The following is a 13,283-nucleotide window of genomic DNA, read 5'->3' on the forward strand; positions in this document are numbered from 1 at the left end:
GAGATGCAAGCTCCTTAACAAAATACCAGCCACCAAACCCAGTGATGCAGAGGGGACAACACAGTGAGGTTTGTTCCAGGAATTCAAGGTTGGCTCAGCAACCAAAACGGAATCAATATAATCCACCACATCAACAGAATGGAAAGAAGCCAGGTGATTATCGCAGCAGATGCTGAGAAAGTGTTTTGTAAGAGTCTAGACTCATTCTTGACAAAAACTCTCAGCGTCTGAGAACAGAAGTGAGCTCTTGCCTTACAAAAGGCATCCAAGAAAGCCCGGCTACTATCATCCTTAACGGGTGTTCTGACGCTTCCTCCCCAGGGGCGGAGGCTCGGGAGGCGTGTGCCCATGCCCCGCTCAGCACCTGCCGGGGTCTCTGGGGCGATGACGGAGACCCGGGCGCTGTCTGGCTGTGGGAGCGAGGCGCCTGCACGGAGGTGTCCGCCGCTGGAGTTTGCGAGTGTAGAGAGCTATTCCAGGTGCGGGGCAAACCGACGGGGAAGTTACAGAACCCAACCCTCACGACGGTATTAGTTTTCCTTGAAACACCTTCTCCACCACACATCGCAGGTGATGGCATCCAAGTACCTTCAAGGTCAGAGAACTCCTCAAAGGCAGGAAGGCCACAGGGTCCCCCACACCAGTGATGGGCCCCGCTGGGCCAGGCCCAGCGCCCCGTGCGGTGACGCTCAGGACTTACCGATCCAGCACTCTAATCGTGCACAAGGGGTGGTCTTCACCACATCTGGGGGGTCCACGCCGACATTCAGGCACAAAACCAGGGCCACACTGACTGTCTTCATCTGCAAACACAACAGAAGAAGCAAACCTTTCAGTAGGAAAGTCACGGGCACGGTTTCCGGTTTCTACTAGTTCCCCTGAGATGCACCAATGGGAGCCCCGCCCCACCCCACCTCTCCAGCCCCGCCTTCATCGCGGCCACCTGCGCGGCCAGGTGTTCTCTCCGGCAACTTCCTCTTTCAGAGTACGGCAGGCAGATGGCAAGAGAGGCCTTTCCCAGCTTCCTTATGATCCATATCGAGAAAGAATAAGTTGATCAAAAGCATAAACATTGTAAGGCACTTGTAACATTCTGCCAAATTCCTCTGCAAAGCTTTTGCACACATTTACACTCATTACATAAAATCGTTATTTATTGAATGAGAGAAAAAATATCATATTGATTTGGTTGACATTTAGTATTATTTGTATCTTTTATCTTTTGTGGGTTTTCTACTCTTGTTAACACTGTCACTGTTTACTGATATCCGTGGTTTCTCCTGATTAATTTCCACATGTGCTTTACATGTTAAAGGCTGCTCCCCGTTGTTGGTGACCGAGAACCTCCCTAGCCTGCTGTTTACATCTGACATGTGGGACACACCACAGCCTCGGGGCGGTCACCTGAGGCGCTGCCCTGCACACCTGTCCCCCTTCCGTGGGATAGGGTCAGCCCACGACCCAGACGGCACCAGCCAGAATCCTGGGCCACCTCCTTCGCTCATTCACGGGCCAGCAACCGTTTCCTGGCCACATGCCAGGCGCCGACCCCTGCTTTCTGGTGCCACCTTCAGGTGCGTCGGTAAATGAAGGAAATAAAAGTCCAGTACAGCACCCCAGCCAGAGTGGCCCCCCTCCTCCCGCCCTGCTCCTGCACCCACACCGCGGCACCCGCCTTGGGCCCCTCGCCCCACCTTTTCTATCCTTCCTCCTCCACGCCTCCCGCTTCTGTCCTCGCCACCGTCCCCAGCCCCAAACCTGCACCATGTCTCACTTGCGCCGCCGGGGCTTCCCGGGCCCCCGACAGCCTCGCGGCTGCGGCCCACGCCCGGTAGTGTGGCACAAGGGGCTCTTAAACGCAGATCTGCCGGGGCTTTAAAGGGGAGCATGGGGCGCACGGCCCTCGGTTGGCAGATATGACATGAACAACACGCCATGCGCCAGGACAGAGGGACTCCGGGGACCCACCGTGGCTTAAAGAGACATATCTTGCCCAACACCCTGCACCACGCCTTTTAAGAAAACAAGAAACAAATGTCAAGAGCGAATGGACACACGATCTACAAAGACGTTTTCGTCCTCTGCCGAGCCACCACAGAAATGCCGCAACCGGCAAAAGCCATCGCCAGTAAATGGCCTGAAGCCACCCAAGCGCGGCTTGTGTGCATTGCCCTGCAAACTTTACCAGTGTCGGCCTGATTTCAGACGTGGTGAGTTTTAAATTCTTAGCTATACCCCGAAGGATCTTCTCGGTATTTTATTCTTATTTCTATGGTAATCTCATTCCAAAAATTCTAGATTAATGTTTTTTAATAATACAGTTACAGCATTAAGAAAATGTAAGGGCTATCAATTCAATGTGCCAAAAATTGCATAATAATACATAAAATAACCATTTTAGACGGAACACATTTTTCTCTCCAATGCAATATAATTAAAGAGGACAGAGTTAATCCCCAGAGGTTAATTTTGAATTTGCAAAGAGTATCATTTTGAGAAACTATAAAACCCTAAGTGATCACTGAAAATGTGTAACCTCAGACATGTCGGTTCATCGCCGTCTCTTCTGAACCCGGGCCTCGCCTGTCCAGGGAGGCGGGCACAGGGGAGGGCCTGGGGGCCGCCGGGCGGTGGGGTGCTGCCGCCACAGCTCGGGGGCAGCCCGCACAACCCTTGGGGGCCAGGTGTGCTTGGAAACGCAGCATGTTTCCAGTTTCTGAAACGATGACGTGACACACACCCCGCACCTCACGTGACACCCTGGGAGCCCAGAGCAGCACCCAGGGCTGGGAGCACGGCAGCGTCCACAGGGATAGGGAGGCGCAGTCCCCCAGTCCCGGACAAGCAGCGCCTCAGCAGCTTCCCCGCGGCCCCGCCCGGCTTTCCCATGACGAATGCCCGGTTTGCAGCGCCTGTGGGGACCCAGCGGCAGGCGAGGCCGGTGGGCCTGGATGTCCCCAACGTGCACACCCCGTATACTCAAGTGTACGTCGCTGCCTCGCCAACTACAATGGCGTCTGTGCCTGTCGCCAAAGAACTCAAAACAGAGTCACACGGGTCCCTTTGCTGGTTTCTTCCCACTGAGCTGCTCTGATAAACCATGTATTTTTCAAAAGACAGCAGACCAAGTGCCACAGCCACACCAGACGTGGGCCCCCAGGTGGACGGGCGCTGCCAGCCGGCGTGAGGCAGGGTGGAGAAGCCACCTGCGTGCAGCTGGGCCCGTGTCCTGCCCCCCGCAACCCGACCCTGGAAGCAGAACTCCTGCCCGACCGCCCAGCACCCACAGCCGTGTGGAAGGGAAACAGGACGCAGGTGGACTTGCCATATATGCCACAACAGCCACCGTCCCCGCTTTTCAGAGGCACAGCCACCCAATTCCCAGCCGCGCTCATTAAGAGTCGGAGCATCCAGGAAAACCTGGAGCTCAGCCGAAGTCGCACAAATGCATGATTCATAGTGAATGTCAGAAACTGGAACCACAGCAAACAGAGGAGACGTACGGGGCGGGGAGGGGGCAGTTGTTGAATAAGGATACGCCGGCAAACCTCCGGCTCCTGTCCCAAACAAAGACCGCGAGGAACACTGGGCAAGAAACTAGCAAGGGACACAGCGAACGGAGTTTTTCCACCGAACCCTGACACAAAATCAGAGCCCCTCCCCGCAGCAACTGAGGGCGCTCGCGCGGCCTTCACTTGGCCATCCCTTTGCTCTTGTCGCTGGGGCTAGGGCTGGGGCTGGCGGGGCGCAGACCCGGAGGCTGGGAGCGCAGCTGGGCGCCCTGAGCCAGGAACCTCACTTGGGTTTAAGCGCTCTCTTCAGAGGCCAAATTCTCCCTGTACGTCACTGCTTTCTAAACCCGCCAGGTCCTGTCAAACAGCCCGACAGACAGGAAGAGAGGAAGCCCGGCAGCCTCTCCAAGGGCGCGCGGCCCGCCCCCTGCTCCGCAGGCCCAGAGGGAGCCCGGTTTCTGAGAAGCAAGTTAAAGCGCTGCATACAAAGTAGGTTTACTATTGACATCAGAACAGCTTCTGGCTTTTCCCAAAACAAAAATCGCCTTTGAAAGGGAAGAGATTTCAGATCATCGATGAGATTCAGGAAAACACAGACCGGGCGGCTGAGGCACCAGTGTCCTGTGCGCAATGTTGTTTGTATCTTGTATCTTCAATAAAAATGTCTCTACTTTTCACATTACGCGGCTGAATACTTTCTGGACAGACCGTGCGCGCACATGTATACAATTAACTATTCAAGCTCTTTATCTAAAAAGTCGGGGGGGAAATACTCATTTGTCTCGGAGGAACATAGTAAAATACAAAAACACTTATTTGTCTCAGACACATATACATGTATGAATTCATCGTAAGTAATTCGGCAAGAAGTCTCAACGCAGCAAACCCTTCCGCTGAAGCCTGAGGCTGGACAGGGCGGGACAGGCACGTGGAGTGGCAAGTGCTCACGGCTGGAGCATCGCGGGCTCCAAAACCCATTTCCCGGCTGCACAGCGCCCCCCAGAGAGCCCCGTGGGCCCACGGGCGGGCCGTGCAGGGTGAGCTGCGCCTGTGAAGCTGTAGAGGGGGGCACACCCAGAGGCGCAGCGCACAGGTCCCAGGTGCAAGGAGGAGGGTGTGGCTCCGTAGCCATAGCTATTATCCCAAACACGGAGGCCAGCACGAAGGACACGGGACGGCAGCACGCGGTGCCTCAGGCACCACGGGCCACTGAGGAACAGAAATGTGGTGCTTTCTCCTCTTCTCCGCTTTGCACCTGGCCCTTCTGTGTCTGTATTTTCAAGTTTTCTACCATCAACACATATGATTCCTATAAGCACAGGGAAAGTAATAAAAATGTTATCACAACTGTCAAGGATTTTTTATGCGTGTGCGTGCGTGTATATATAATTTTTATTACACTCTGGAGAGAGAGAAGAACTCGTCTGGTTAGCTGAAGCTCCAACCAGTATCCAAGGCAACGAGCGAGCAGGTGGGTGAGGAGAGGAACGCAGGAGACGTCCCGCGGGCGGCCCATGGCAGGACGGGTCCTCTGAGCAGCGCTGCCGCCCAACCCGAAGGGGGCCTGTCACCCCCGAGGACTTGTCCCGGCAACGCAAGCGCAGCTGAGGGCTCTGTCTGGGTCTCCCGCCCCTCCTAGGAGGACCCAGAGCAAGCCCACCAGCAAGACGCCTTCCACGGACAGCGAGACTTCCGAGCCACCCGTGGATTGACTTCAAGGCTGTTCAGGGGCCGCGTCACGGACGGAGGGCTGGGTGGCTGCCTCGCGACCCCCAGAGGAAAGCAGAGCGAGTGCTGCCACCCCGTGACGGAGCCGCCCGTCAGGGCCGGCTTCTCCTCCGCTCTGCGTGGCGCCGCAGCGCATCACGGGTGCAGATGCCGCGGGACAGGCCCCGGGCACACCAGCCACACAGAGACCCTGGGCCCTGCCGGCCGAGACGCCCTGGCAACAGGCACCACACACGGGAGCCCCAGGACGCTAAGGGGGGCTGTCTTCCTCCTCCTCCCTCCAGCCTCTGGGTTGGGCCCAGGTCCCACAGCGCCAGGTGGAGGGTAAGGTGGATCTGATAGCAGATTGTCATGGCGCAAGCATGGCTAAGCAGCTGTCTTCGGGGGGATGAACCCGTGACAATGGCTAACACCCACCAGGGATGGAAGAGAATGGAGGGAGGGAAATAGGCCAGGAAGCTGGGAGGGAAATAACAAGCCTGCATGAAGCCTGGCAGGAGGGGGAGGGACCGGAGCAGCAGAGACAGGAGGATCGCTCTCCTTCAGAGCGAATGGGTGGTAGCTGTGCTGCTGACTGGACAGAGATGAAAGACACAGGCCGATCCACGGTCCCGCCCGGCTGAAACTCCGTTATAAGCCTCCCACTAACATGCCCCATGGGGAACTGCAGTCGACACGGGCTGTCCGTGGCTTCCCGCAATGTTTCAGCACCTTTCGTATACCTTGATGCCTTCCTACACATAGGCCCTGCCTTTCCAAGGTAGAAAACAGAAGCCATCATGTCGGGACTCCCTTACAGCTAAGGCGCCATCGCGGGACCTGTGCTCCTCCGGGGAGGTGCACCTGCCCAAGCTCAGGTTCTGAATCCCGCCAGGTCCTGCTCTCCACGGGGGCTCAGAGGCAATGGCATCTGGGTTCTGCCCAATGTCCCTGCTGCTTGGCAGAGAGACAGAAGTGCCCTTGGGGTCTCTGTCACCTCAGGATCTGGCTCGGGGTCCTTCTCTTGCCTAACGTAGCCAGCATGTATCCTGACGTCTGGAACTATGAATTCCTCTGACTCTTCAGGGAAGAAGACACTCGGAGCCAAAGTCGTCATGAGATGTCACTGCAGGGGCACCCGTAATAACCACCAGCCCAGCGTCACCACACCAGGGAAACAGGGACACACAGACTCAGCCGCTGCCATCCCAAAGGAGACTTTCTCCTCCAGTCTCATGTGGCCTGGAAGACCATGCAAAAGAAAAGGAAGGACAGATGAAGCTCACAGCGACACCATCACCAACCGTCTCTATCAGGATGCTTCCAGGCCCTGAGCACGCTCAGCCCGAAGGTGCCAGAAGTAGCACCTCAACCTCACAATCACTTGGATCTAAAACTGGTGTTGGATCTAAAACTCCTCTCCTTCTGAGCAGCAGGTCCAGAAGTGAGGCGGTCAAGGGGGCCCGGAGGAGGGCCAACTGTGGTCACAGAGGGCCAGCAGCAGGCGGGACCTCGTGGGGCGGAGACAGGCATGGCAGCTGGGGACACACAGGCCACAGACTGCCTGGTGCTGGCTGCCCAGGGTCCCCTCTGCCACCTACCGAAGGACGAAGGCTCAGCAAGCCTCACTTCAACAAAAGGATGACAGAACGCCCCCCACCTCGACCCAATTATTCAAAGGAATTCTAAATGAGACGTTCCCGCAGGACTGGACCAAAGGTGGAAAACACTACAAACATGAAATAACAAACAGCGACATTTCCCTTTATTTCAAAGTCATGCTGATAAAGGTGACCGCACACACAGCTGTCCTCAGGGAAACGGCCCCACTAAGCCATGGTCCCTCGTCCAGCCCGCGGCCCGGGATCTTATAGGACGCAGGCCGCCCACACCACCCCCGCAGCCCCGGGCCCCCACAGTGGGGATGCTCCCGCACCCGCCGGGCACTTCCGCGGCCTGCCCAGCCCTGCGCACATTTATTCCCGACATTCTTGCCAAAAACATTCTTTCTTTACCACTGTCTACTCTGACCTCAGAAACGGTCGCAGAAACACACAGCACAGCCCAATGACGCAGGCCACACTGCATCAACACCTGGGCACCGTGCTGGGGCCAGGCAGGGCCTCACCCGAAAGTGCAGGTCCTGCCACGCCAGCAGAGCCCAAGGATGGAACGCTCCTGAAGGAGCCGTAAAAGTCATTAATAATTCCAGCAAGACTTATTATTTTACCAAAAAAACCCCACAAAAAAAAAAAAAAAAGGAGACCAAGCCAGATTTAGTGCTGGTGGCGAACAAATCCCTTCCTGATAAAGTAATTTTAAAGAAAAACCCAAGCCAGACCTCACAAACACATTTAGATTGGTTATTATTTTCTTTAAAAACACAGAACCAATTTCAAAAATGACACCCTTCAGGAATCATTTCAAACAGGAATCAAGGCAAGAGCTCTGCGCCACTGCAGGCAGGTCCCCTCGGCGGGGCCCCCGCTCCGTCCCCACGGCCAGCCGGGCGGGCCTCCCGGGGCGGCGGCTCCAGGCCCGTGACCGCGCGTTTGGGCGGGCTGTCCACGCCTTGTCGCCTTGGAAGCCCCAGCGCCCTTGCTGGCATGAACAAGGTGTCACCAACCCTCCAGACTAAGCTGCGAGACATGCAAGGAACAGAGAGACAAGTTAAACGACACCATGAAAACAAGCGGCAGCACGACCAGCCTGGACCCTTCTGCAAAAATCCAACGTTGGTTTTTTAAAAAATAAAGTTCTAAATTTAAGAAGGACTAAGGAGATAAAAACAAATGCAATGGCCGCATGTCGGTTTTTAAGGAGCAGCCACCGAAGACATAGGCAGGCCGCTGGAGGTGCGTGGCCACGGGCTGGGTCTAGGGACGCATGGGCCACATGGGTCTCCTGGGGCAACAGCGGCACCAGGAACCCCGGGGCATCCACAGAGGCTTCGGGTGGGGCCACACTTTCAAACGACTCAAGAACAAGCAGGAGAGTGAGCGCCCGCCGGACGGGAGCAGGGTGTGCTGGCATGCAGGCCTCCCTTTCAGCCCTTCCCGCGGCGCGCGAGGTCGTAGGGGTGAAGCCTGGGGACGATGCACGGAGATGCACAGTCAGTCCTGGGGGCCACGTGGAGCAGGCGCGCCTGCTTGACACCAGATCACAGGCGCTAGGCAGCGTCCTGCTTTCCCTGAGAGGATGCGCTCTGCCACCCCTGTGCACCGTGCGGCACGTGCCCCCCAGCGCCTGGCTAGGCAAGGGGCCACGGCATCCAGAGCCAGCCCGGCGCCCGCCCTGGACAACCGACGTGTGCGGCATGGCCGGTGCCTGGCTGAGCTCCCCTTCAGGAGAGAAGCCGCCTCTTCGTTCTTGAGCAGAAGCACAGCAAGCACCGTCCTGCTGGGTCACTGCCCGTGCCCGAGCCCTCAGGGACAGCAGCCGCACAGGAACCTCTTAGCAATGCAGCCCCGTGGCCAACGCCACCTGCGTCCCCAGGCTGAGGTGTCGGGGCTGGCCCGTGTGCCCCAAACCAGCGAGCTACCTCCCTCCTCACAGGTGGCCAGGCGGTGGAGCGGGCACGACGTGTTATCACGATCACCAACCCCACAGGCAACAGCTGCTGAGGACGCACAGGCCGCTGGCGACTCAGGGGGTCCCCCTGGAAGCTTCCTCACCCCCACGTCTGGTGGTGACGGTGGCTGTGGCTGTCCACGGGAACACCAGCACGTGGCCACAGGTTTCCTCGCTGCAAGGTGGCTGCTTTGGGGCAAGCGCCCGAGCAGACCCAGGGGACAGCCTTCACGGCCAGGCCGCGGAGGACGCATGGTCCCTGTCACCAGCTCGAGATGGGAGAAGAGTCCAGCTCCCCAGGGCCCCTGGGGAGGCTCAGGCTGCCAGGAGCAGGGTCTTACTGTCGCCTGCCGTCCAGCCGCAGCCCCGTCCAGGAGCATCCTGTGCCATGTGACTGTGGCTCTCCTCAGCCCCTCCCGGGAGCCCCTCTGCCCAGCACGCAGGTCAGTGGGCCCTGCCACCGTCAACCTCCCGACCTGGGAGTGAGGATGTGTCCTTCTCCGAGCTCAGGACACCTCACGGGGAGACTCTGTTCCTGAGCAGCTCCCCCGGCCTCTGCCGTGACCCTATCGGTGACGGTCTCCCGGCCTCTGGCTACGCGGGGGACACGCAGATGCCAAGCGTGGAGAGCACTTTCTTCGTCAGCGAGCAGGCCCGCTGAGCTGCCCTTCGAAAAAGACTTGACCCTCCTAGGCACCTTGATGTGAAAATGTCACGGAGGGCCGCCCCCTGCGCCCGCCCCCAGCCCTGCCGATGAACTGTGAGGCCTCGCGGCATCAGAGGGGCTCTGGGCTCTGAGAAAGCAGTGCTGGCCGTGGAGGGACACACAGTCGGGACAGCTCGGCCCGGGAAGCTGGGCCGGCTCTCCTTGCCTCGTTGAATTCCCTTTGAAAGAAATTAAAACTTGAGCCCTGATAGGTGTGGTTTGGTTGCTTGAGCAAAACTCTGCAAAGCGAAAGGTTGCTGGTTCGATTCCCGGTTCAGGGCACGCGCCTGGGTTGCAGGCCCGGTCCTTGGTTGGGGTCGTGCGAGAGGCAGCCGGTCCATCGGGCGGTGTTTCCCTCTCTCCCCCCCCCATCCTCTCCCTCTAAAAATAAATAATAAAATCAAATTACAAATTTAAAAATGTAATTTGAAAATTAGTTATGTTGGGCTCCCCCTCACCCCGTCACTTCCATTAAATAAGCTGCCAAAGCCTTTGGTTTCTTCTGCCTCAGGGACTTTCCACCTCAGTCTCTTCTTCACCCCCATTCCCAGCCCTGTGACGAACGGCATCGCTGAGGCCTTGCTCCCCGCCTGCTTCCGTCCACGTCTACCGGCCCCCTGCCCTCCACGAGCCCCGCTCAGACGTGTCTCCGGAAAACAGCTGCCGCCAGCTCAGAAACCGCCACGGCCCCGCTGCCCTCCCGCAGCCGGCCTGCCGGCCCTGCTCCCCGCGCCCCGCCCGCCGCGCCCTCTGGACATCGGCGTCAGTGTCCCCTGCGCCTGGAAGCCCTGCTCATCCTCTCCAGGTCCAGTGGGGTGCGGCCCCCCAACCCCCGCCCCAGGCTGCTGTTGATTCCGCTTCAACTTTCTGTCCACCTAATAAAACTGGATATTTAAGAAAAAACTGGGGGCTAATATCAGGGTTGATTCTTTTTTAAGCAGAAAATCACCCTGAATCCCACTGTCACACTGGAGTAGAAACCCCCAACCCAACCACTTGATAAGCTTTAAAACGTTTTAAACTGCAGCATCCTTCCCCTGACCTGAGTAACCTGGGGGCGGCCGTGACCTCAACGGCAGGGTGACCAAGCGCATTTCTGCCTTATTTTATCACACACATGTGAACAGGAGAACAAAGCGTCACAATGTCAAACGCTTTTGACAATTCCAGTAAAATCGTTTTTTAAAAAAAGTTGAGCCCTGGATGGTGTGGCTCAGTGGACTGAGCGCTGGCCTGTGAACCGAAAGGTCGCCAGTTCCATTCCCAGTCAGGGCACCTGCCTGGGTTGCAGGCCTGGCCCCCAGCAGGGGGCGCGTGAGAGGCAACCACACACTGATGTTTCTCTCCCTCCCTCTCTCCCTCCCTTTCCTCTCTCTAAAAATAAATATATAAAATCTTAAAAAAAAAAAATAAGGTTGGTGCATGCTCAAAGACAGGAGGCATAGCGCTGAGTGTGTCCACGCTGCACCGGCTGCCTCCCGTCCCCGGCAAGCACCACCCGGCGAATCCTGGTGAGAAACGGTGGACAGGCAGGACGGCCTGTGCTGCCCGTGGGCGAGTTCGTGTGCCAGCCGAGTCTTCTCTCTCTCTGACTCTCAGGCGCACAGACAGCCGGCCTTCGCCGGGCTCTTCCCGCAAGTTCTCATCACCGCCCATCTCTAACTTCTGAAGTACACACACACCCCGAAATAAAGAGGGGACGGTTGTCGCAAGAACAGATGCTGCAGGGCTCTCTCTCCAAGTGCTCCATGGGAAGAAGGCCCACTCACCACCTGGCAGCCTCCCACGGAACCGCACCGCCCGTGTTCCTCGCAGTCCGCCAGGCTTCAGGACCACGGGGAGGGCAGAGCGCTGGGGTGGGGGGGGGGGTTGGGGGGGCACCTTGAATGAAAGCGCTCAGTTTTCCGAGGGGCGCGCGCTCTGTGCCACGAAGGGCCGGCATGCCGTCCCAACAGGGCGGGGGGAAGAGGCCGCCACAGGCTCCGCGCTGCTGCCTCTCGGCGGAAGGGAGCGGCTCTACCAGTTCACAGCGCAGACACAAATTGTCATGATTTTCAGTCAAAAGCGCACATTTTATCATTGGCAAAAATATCATAGTTGTTTCCCTCGGAGCAACAGGCTCACTTCATTCGTTTTTGAGAAACCCTTTCCGATGGTCTCTGAAGGACAAGCAGCGTCCGGTGAAGAACGCGCCCACCCCGGGCAGACCTCGGAGACGCTGCGGGCTCGGGCCCGGAGCGCCGCGGGAGAGCGGGCACCGCTGCCAGTGGCGGCCTGGCCCTCGGCTCGAAGGCGTCTGTGCGGCGTCACAGGTGCTTTTCCTGGGGATACGCTGGAGCTCCCTGAACAGCAGGAACCCCCTGAAGAGGCATCTGCAGCATCTTCGACAACAGAACTTCTGCGACCCTAGTAGCCTGCTACTCTGGCCCTAGACCTCCCCTTCCCCACAAAACCTGTACATGTGCAGGTCAAAAGACAGATGAGGTCAGTCCAGAAGGTGTCCCGCCATGCAACATGAAAAACAGGGACCTTTACTGAAGAAGATGCAAGATATATTGTACACAGGACAATGACGCCTCAGTCCCCTTCAAAGCAGGCACCTTGGGACCTCACCCAACTTTCCCGATTGCCATCAGCTGCCCCATCGTATTTTCCTGCTCATCGATGGTCTGAAATCTCTTCCCTTTCAAAGGTGATTTAATTTTGGAAAAAGCCAGAAGTCTCAGGGCACCAAAACTGGGCTGTAGGGGGCTGAGTCATCTGGGTGATTTGATGTTTCACCAAAAAACTCTGCATGAGACATGATACATGAGCGGGCGTGTTGTGATGAAGCCGTCAATCACCAGTTGCCCGTAGCTGGGGCTTTCTGAATCATCCAAATAGTTTCCATGGAGGAATGTTCAAGATTGATGCAAAATCTGATGCAGGTTCAATGCTCTACTCACTCAGCATTTTGAATGTGACAGCCACACAGTGCACATGCTCACTCAATGGGGGCATCTACTGGCCCCACGGACTAGTGCAGTGAAGTCGTCATGGTTCACACATGCGCATTCCAGGCCCCCCTCCTTGACTGCCAGGTGACACCGATGTCACAAACTGTAAGGTAAACTGCACTCCCTATACTAACAACGGCTGGACTTCCTCCAGACAGACCTCACATATGAAAACGTTTATAGCAGCGTGCTCACAATATACAAGCACTAGGAACCCCAACCATCCCACAGCTGTGGAACAAGGGAACAAGCGGCGGCCCGCGCATTTGACGCGCACCCACGTCAGCACGGAGCGCGACCACCAGATGCATCTCAGGTGTCGTCGCGCAGGCGCTTTTAACAGAGGACGAGCTGCTGCCCTTTGGCCCCGATGGTTCCAGCGTCCTTTCTGGGTCTTCCTTTCACTCTGCGCCTGTGTGACCTGCCTTCCTGAGCGCGTGGCACGGTGAGAAAGCGTGTGGAGGCAACTAAGGAACACACAGATGACGGGGCACCCGACTGGTGCGGTTCGCACCCCGTTGCCATCTTCTGAAGACCAGTTCCCGCACACGCCGGGCACTAAGGGGGCGGGAGGGCCTCTCGCCACAGCGAATGCTAAAATCTGGTCTGAGGGACAGAAGCAAGTGTAGGTAACACGTGGCAAAGTGCGATCAGGTCCCTGAGAACATAAAACCGAGCCTGGGAAAAACCAAACAGACGAGCCTAAAGGGCTGGGAGTGCCCGCAGTCGACCCCGGGACCGACCGTCCAGCTGCCCCTTGAGCACGGGGATGCACATCCCCTTGCTGCCTGT

The 13,283-nt window shown here is 57.4% G+C and overlaps 1 protein-coding gene across 1 annotated transcript in view; it reads right to left on the minus strand.

Annotated features, from left to right (window-relative positions):
* The window catches only part of RPTOR (regulatory associated protein of MTOR complex 1), a 137,990-nt gene that overhangs the window by 106,686 nt on the left and 18,021 nt on the right, over window positions 1-13,283 (minus strand). The window contains exon 2 of the mRNA XM_054593278.1: window positions 701-803. Within this exon, the coding sequence (XP_054449253.1) occupies window positions 701-803 (103 nt within the window). The remainder of the gene's footprint in view (window positions 1-700; window positions 804-13,283) is intronic.

The sequence above is a fragment of the Pteronotus mesoamericanus genome, unplaced genomic scaffold, assembly GCF_021234165.1.
Source record: "Pteronotus mesoamericanus isolate MK-2021 breed Mesoamerican mustached bat unplaced genomic scaffold, CSHL_Meso_final scaffold_408, whole genome shotgun sequence".
NCBI lineage: Eukaryota > Metazoa > Chordata > Mammalia > Chiroptera > Mormoopidae > Pteronotus > Pteronotus mesoamericanus.